The following is an 8000-nucleotide window of genomic DNA, read 5'->3' on the forward strand; positions in this document are numbered from 1 at the left end:
ATATGATTTAAAGTGAATACTTTAATAAATATTTGCACCTAAAAATCGAATAAAAATTCGCGCTATAGAAAACTAAAACTGAAACTAGAACATGTCATATTGCTATACAAAAATGTCACATCACGTCATCACGCGATCAAATTTCATACAATAAATATCATTACATCATACGTTTGTTGTTGTAAATTGTGTCTGAAATTTAATGATTTGCTGTTTTGATGCGATAGAGCCTCAATTCATTCTATAGAACATCGAATGTATTCAAATCATATGATATATCACTTCAATTATATCATATCACTGGAATATCATCTACGGCGTCACATATGAAAAATCGCGCTATAGAAATATAAAATACGTCACATTAATTTCTATACCAAAATATCACATGAAATTATCATGCCATCAAATATAAACTTGATTAGCATCTATAGCATCATATATGAATAACTTAGTCAGACTTGAAGTCACCAACATCTGATGTATTCTCAAATTATCTTTAGACATTTCATCAGACTAACATATTGCATATGTATATGAACACCTTAGAACATATATATGTTAATACATTCACAGCCAGCTATTGACAAATCTGCATAGACGATATGACATTTTTATCATCTGATGTATTCAAGTGTATATCCAAAACATTAACTCAGATAATACCTTAGCCCTTTTTCCGATATATTATCACACCGTTATTTATATTGTACACTATGACACTAGTCACATCATAACATCACGTATGTTACGTATATACTGTTAATGCTTCCTCTAATAGCTCTAGGACCACAAAAGATTGATATAAATGTGATATGTCTTTATATTGCTTCAAAACATTAATTCTATCTCCATCGCATACATATGTGTTCTATGAAAATTTGTAAATAAATCACAAATTCTTACAAAAACTCTAACAGTTTCTTACATGATAGAAATAATTTCCAATAAAATAACCTAAATTTAACCATAATGCTAACGTGATGCGAAGTTACCATGACTTATAGCTTTTTAATATATTTTTTTGCTTGATGCAGTGTAAGCACTTCATTTGAAATCAAAAATAACCGCAATTAAAAACCTATTGTCACTAGCAGCATTAAATCGAAATGACATCACAACGCTTATAGTGTGATATCATCACATCAAATGTCTTAGTAACGTTGCATACAAATGCTGAAAATTTATAAATTTTATTATTTTATAAATACTCATTTTTTGTTGCAATAAGTTAAACCATAACGCACTTTATCACATCACGTGAAAAAATATCACATGATATTGTTTTGACATCACACGTAAAAATATTTAAAACTGAAATTCGCACAAATTCAATAAAATTGTTGTCGTTTTGAAATAAGAAATTAAAAATATAGTTTTCCCTAAATTTCAAAAGAATTTGGTACAAGAAAAAAAAAATTTCGCTGATAAGCGTATTTACTATTTATTAATGTATAGGCGCTTGTATATTCGAATTTCACAATATAATATAAACAAATCTCCTCTGAAATATATAGCAAACACACATCTCTTCAAATGTATGTAATAAGCACATACAAATAAAAAAAAAATGGTTTCTAGGTACTAAAGTAAGTGGTTTAAACATGATTGCCGACTAGCAAGGTCTACCGAACACCAACTCTTCGACACCGCATTTGGCAATGCGATAATTAATCTCATCGTAATTCATAGTGCCGGAGAAGCCCTTCTGTAAGCGATTAGACAGCATCCAAACTTCTTCTTTGCCCTTTAAATTCCTTATCACCTTTAAGCCGCTGATAAATTGCAGCGTTGTTGGATTCTCAGCCAACAACAAGCGATTTTGATGTGTATACGGTGTACGAATATCCCAGCCGAAAATACCAATCGGTTCTAGATGTCCACATAGGAACATGCCCTGCGCGGTCATAGCTGGTGCCGCACATTGTATGCCACGTTTGCCCAACAACACGAAATGCTCCAAAGCTGAATTGATACCGCTCTTCCAGTAGGTGGGATCGTTCACAATGTCCAAGGGAATGGCTACTTGTGCATCATTCGACAGCGAATGCAGGTACAACATGCGTCGCAAGCCCAAACCGCGTGGTGTTACCGCGAAACCGAATGTACCATCCAAAAGTTCGAAGCTCTCACCGGCTATGGTGTGTGTACCAAAGTCTGGATCGGGATATGTGTACTTGTTTTCCACACGCCAAGAACTTTCATGCTGCACATCGTACACCACAAAACCGGTACCGGTGGGATCGGCCATATAAACGAAAGCTTCCTGGCATGCACCCTTCGGCGCGGGATCTGCAATGTCCACATAGGGTGTGACGAAACGACTTATTGTTGGCTTAAACATGCCTTTGGGAAAACGATAGCGATGCACAACTTTCGAGGTGCCTATATCCAGTACCACTAGTTGCGGTGCGCAGTGTTGCTTGAATTCAATTTCACCGCTGTCCAATATCCACATTTTGCCACACGAGTCGATCTGTTGTGTGTCAAATTAGAAGAAAAGTTAAAAATTGTGCCTCAGTTATTATCGGCTAAGCCATACCTGTATTCGGTAAACCGAGGTAAGCCCATCACAGTCATCGCCATGCGTTTTATGCCAATCGTAGCTTGGATAAGGCTGCAGTTCGGTGCCGTTGGGACGCACCACATTCGTTAGATAGGCCAGCGAGTAGGGCACGCCTTGACCGAAACGTGGTATTGTCACGAATATTTTCGGCTCCACGCCACTTGCTAATAGTAATACAGAAATGTCTTTTTTATGTTCCTCAAAATATTTTATAAAGGAAGCTAGTACTCACGTGGATGGTAGACATCCACATCTATGGGCAATGGATTGTCTGGTATGTAGAGTTCTTTACGTAAAGCTTTTTGTCTCTCCTCTTCACTGGGAAATCCGAATTCCAAATTTTTTGCCTCGTACACCTTTATCAACTCCTTGTACCTCGAAAAATTGGGGCGTTGTGTGTATTGACTCCATTGATTGCCGCGGCCGTAAGCGCTCTGACTGTCATCGATGGCGAGCAAAAGCAATATGAGATAAAACCAGCTTGAATGCCTGTAAATTAATAACTTTTTTTTGTTATTTTTTGGGCTAATTCGTAGGCATTGCGTTAAATAAAATTACAATGAATCATAAACAAATGGGTTTATTTGGTACATTTCGCTTTTAAAATTTTGTTTTGTTGCGTTATGGATCTGTTGGTGTCTTCACTTGCTCAGCTACCGACTACATCTAAGCCATCTGTAGACTTTCACGTGAAAGTAAGAATAAAATTTATGAAACCTGTTCGTTACTTATTCGCAATTAAATTCAGATAAACATTTACATTCACACATCTGCTAATACTTTAACTTGTATTAAGATTATAAACAAAATAATCTTTAATTACTAAACATCTCTGGTCGCTGCCGCTCACATTACTGTTATTTGTTTGGCTTAAGCTATTGTAGTTATCTGTATATTTTCTTTTGCGTTTAGTTTGAGTTCATTTTTCAGCAAATAGGTGTTGATTATTGTAATATTGTTAACATAATACAACAACAATAGTACACGCAATCTATTTATAGGTTCATTTTGTGTAATTAAAGTCTGCTAAAACTGGAAAAACGAAAATCTTTGCTAATATACCTAAATAAACCTTGTAGAGGCTTGTGTAATCTTTCAAAGGGAACTATAAAATTTATTTTACTCAAATATTTTTTAAGTATTATTTAGTGGATTTGTTGTGGTTTGTTGTTAGGGGAACTCTGAAAAATATATGGCGATATATACAATTTTATGTACATACTATATTTATTATCAATTAGGCAGAATGTTAAAAACTAAGCGTAAGAGGTTGTAGTTCGTTCCTTGGGTATACGTAACCGTTCGTTCAAGCTATACTACTATGAGCAAAAATAGTAAGTTATTTGAAATATTTTTTTTCTTGGTCTGTCAGTGACATCTGCGCTTAATGTCACATCAAAATAATCATTACTGTTTAGCATAAGCTTGTCTTTCTGAAGTGCATAAAATGCTTTCGGCGATTCTTACGATGAGTGAAATTATTCAACAAAGAAGTTCCATTAAATTTTGTGTGTGGAATCAAATTTTTGCTACTCATACATTGAGAATGTTGGAGAATATTGCTGCGGTGCTAGTTGTTTGTCGCGAGTAAGTGTTTTTGATTAACAAACATTATTCAAAAATGGTTGAGAACCACGCCTAGGACGGCTGTTAACATCAACAGATGATCAACATGTCAATAAAATAAAGGAATTGGTGCTTGAGAATCGACGATTAACAGTCAGAGATCTTACTGGCCTCGTTGGAGTATGGGAGCGATCAGTCAAAACAAATTTGAAAGATCATTTAGATCTAAGAAGCAGTGAAAGCACGGTTGGTTCCAAAATCACTCAGTAGTTTTGAAAAACAGCGGCGCATTATCGTCTGTGAAATAATGCTTTCCGACTACTGGGATGTCATGGAACGTATTATTACAGACGATGAGTATTGGATCTATGCTTACGATCCGGAAACAGACGATCAATTGGCCGAATATCGTGGCAAAGGTGAGCCGAAGTCGAAAAAACCATGTCAGAGTGGGTCAAAAATCAAGGTTTTGTCGACAGTTTTCTTCAATTATCGAGGTGTGGTGCACTCCGAATTTCCTCCAACCGACCAAAGTGCCAACAAGGAATACTATTTCAGTTTTATGTGTCGTTTGCGCACAGCTATTGTAAAAAGAATTAAGAGTCTCGGTTTTGAATGCTCGCTTTGAAGGCTATTCCGTAAATTAACTTTAAAAACACTAAACTTCACCAGTTGCATCCATCACAAGTGCAGACATGTTCCTATGCACTTGGTTTTTCAATTGGATTAACGAGCGTCCTTGCTTCCGTGGCCCACCATAGCCATCAAAACAGATTTATTTTATTTCATACATACGACACGAGCTAACCAGCGCTGCGTTGGATTTTTACGCGCTTAATTATATCCATGTCGCCATAGAACTCCTACACTTTGTGGTTTTAACAGTTGCATTGAATGCTCTAAGTGCTTTATTATCTCGGTTAGCACGGCTATAATTAGAAACTAATAGAATGTATAATTTATTCTTCGGAAGAGGGATCTACTTCTCAATTATTTATCCATCCGAAATTAACACCTGTTGGTAAGAGTTATTCTGCGCATTATTTAGAGCCATAGATTGTTGGTGGTATTTATGCTGGTTCCAGGATAGAAAAATTCTCTAATTATTTCAAATTTATAACTGCCAGCAGTGACGTAATTCCCAAGGCTCGAGAAATATTTAGGTGTTGCGTCCATGTACTGTGTTTTATCCGCGTTCAACACGAGACCAACCTCTAAAAACATAATATTGCTTCATAGCATTATCTGTGGTTTAATTAAATTTTAATTACTTTTTATTTAACCTAAGGCTTAAGAGTTTTTATTAATATTTATAACTGCATATCATCTTGTTTATCTTACCTATTTTTGAGTTTTCAAGGCAGTTGCAAGAGAATATAGACGCCATAATTTTTCGCTGCTGGAAAAAGATTTCACTAAAGTGAAGAAGTCAAAATGGAAAGGCTTCGAGTATCAAAATCGAACCGATATCGAAATGGTTTAGGACTGTGGCAACTTCTTATTCGATGGTATATATTTTTCTTTGAAAAGTGATGTTTAAAATCTGTGGTACGCTATTAGTCAACGCTCTGCAACTGGTCGAACTATTAGCATACTGATTAGACTCATTATCACATTTCAATATTGTTTAAATACTATTGCGTAGAACTCAACTGTGACAGCACACATATTCATATGTACATATGTAGGTATTTGTATTGTGTTCATATATAGACGTTCGTAGTCACAGCCAAGTAGGGGTTTCCCACTCATAAAATCAAAACACAAATTTCCAACTCTTACTATAATATGTATGTAGTATAAAATATATGTGCAATAGCGGTAGTGAGTAGTCAATGGACTTTAAGATATTTTTGACGTAATATTTGCTTTAATTTTCAAACGAAGTTCCCGTTGAAGAATTTGCTTGACGCATTTTAAACACTTTAAACTGCAAGTCATATAGTAATTACATATGTATGTATAAATACAATTCAGGAGTGCTGAAAAGTGCGCATTGTTATAAAAAAAACGTATTTTTCTTTTTCAAAATTTGATTTTAATGTTTAACGCGGGTGCCATCGAGAACGTTATAGTGATTATAGTGACCTTTATTTTCTTCGATTTTTCAATGACGATTTGTCTTTTGCTTTTCTAAAAAGAATTTTATTAAGAAACAAGTGAGGAAGAGTTAAATTCGGGTGCAATCGAACATTTTATACTGTTGCAACTTGCAAAGGTCAAAGGTGCTGAGAAAACTTTATATTAAGTATCGACTTTCGTATCGATCCGATTTTATTTATTTTTGCTAATACCATACTACTATTAACATACGGCGTCCCTGAGTTTCATAAAGTTCCTCACATAGTTACCTGGAAGTTGAAAATTCTTTATATTAGAAAGGGGACTCAGAGAAGTTTTGACCCCATTCAACCCATTTTTGATACACAGATATGTTATACTATTAACAGGAAAATATACTTTCTGAATTTTAATTGCATATCCCATACATTGACCGTTTTTTTCGGGCAAAAGTCAACTATAGATACTGAGGTTCACATATTCGAGTATGGAATTGAACAGTGTTTGTTGAACTTCGACATTTGTTTGGCCATTAAGTGGCATTATTCATGCAAAGTGTTGTCCTGTTATATTAATTGTTTCTTGATTTGTGTACTTGAAAGTCAAAGAATCAAATGCAATTTAAAATTGGCTATACGGCAAGTATGTAGAAGTGGTTGTAGTCCGATTTCCACAATTTTCACACTGTGGCATTACAATATAAGAAGAATAATATTGGCTAAATTTCGTCGAAATCGGTACGGCGGATTTCAGCTAAAAATGGGGGTTGCCGCGTCCCTCTTATGTCATCTCGGGTGTAAAAGTTGATGCCTCTGGCATATTTAGTAGTTTATTCATAATTTTCATTATTCTTGTACATCCGATTTTTCATATATACATATTTTTGCAACTCAAAATACATTTATTGATTTTTAAATCTTATCAATTAAGTAATACAACCAGTTTCTGTACTTTTTTCAAAATACCATAAAACCATATAACATACAGATTTTCACAAACGTTGCTGAAACCATTTATTTTTATATAAATCAAATAATTCAAAATAAAATATATTTCAAATTAGCACTATCACTATCGTTAATTAATGTACTCACATTTGTTAAGTTATTATTTACTTTTCTTTCCCGGAGCGTTTAAAATTTTTATTACTTAAAATATACGAATTCTTAAGCCGCAGGAACGTTTCGTAGATTGCTCGTCTCCGTGTCAATATAAAAGCCAACTGATTGTGGCATTTTAATTCGTTCGGTTTTAAGTCTTACCTTACCTTGAAGATTCATATAGTAAAATTTTCGTGCAAGTATACAGTGTTCTGAATTAATTTATTTGTTATTGTTACTGCGTTATAGAAATATGATAATGTTTTACGAGCATATATATACATATATACTTACACACAGTATTCGCATGCGAAACTGCTTGTTTCTTAAGATTGCCGACTCCGGTTTCGTTATTAACTGCTTTTGATTATCCCAGAAATTAACAGGTTATCAGCAGCAGCAGTTGACGGTGAGCTTGTCTGGAAATCCAAATTTGTTGGGAAAAAGCATGACTATCGTAGACCGATCCCAATCTATAATCTAGTAAGTAATGTTCTTGAATTTTAGGCATATTTGTACAAGAACATATAACATTATCTAGGTTTTACAATATCTTATAATTGTTTTGACTCCTGTGCATATAAGTAATACTTTCATTGCTTGTAGGCAGCTATGAGCAATAAATTTTCATTTATTATTTATGTAATTGGTCCGGATTTGAGCCTCAAGTAATTTGATAGCGCAAAAAGTGCAATACAATTAATGAA

At 34.4% G+C, this 8000-nt stretch overlaps 1 protein-coding gene across 1 annotated transcript; it reads right to left on the bottom strand.

Annotated features, from left to right (window-relative positions):
• Positions 1 to 1443: 1443 nt before the first annotated feature.
• LOC108967635 (protein yellow) lies at positions 1444 to 7389 on the bottom strand. The gene is made up of 4 exons (XM_018931188.1): positions 7288 to 7389; positions 2799 to 3055; positions 2543 to 2730; positions 1444 to 2476 (listed from the first exon to the last, which is right to left on the bottom strand). Coding segments are annotated over exons 1-4 (1308 nt in total). The 5' UTR covers positions 7290 to 7389; the 3' UTR covers positions 1444 to 1615.
• Positions 7390 to 8000: the final 611 nt, after the last annotated feature.

Source organism: Bactrocera latifrons, unplaced genomic scaffold (assembly GCF_001853355.1).
Source record: "Bactrocera latifrons isolate USDA-ARS-PBARC rearing strain unplaced genomic scaffold, ASM185335v1 scaffold_193, whole genome shotgun sequence".
In the NCBI taxonomy this organism is placed as follows: Eukaryota; Metazoa; Arthropoda; class Insecta; order Diptera; family Tephritidae; genus Bactrocera; species Bactrocera latifrons.

Coding starts and splice junctions, on each gene's coding strand:
- LOC108967635 (XM_018931188.1), bottom strand. Junction 2,731..2,798: donor TGTGGATGTCTACCATCCAC/GTGAGTACTAGC, acceptor TATTACTATTAG/CAAGTGGCGTGGAGCCGAAA. Junction 2,477..2,542: donor CCTCGGTTTACCGAATACAG/GTATGGCTTAGC, acceptor GACACACAACAG/ATCGACTCGTGTGGCAAAAT.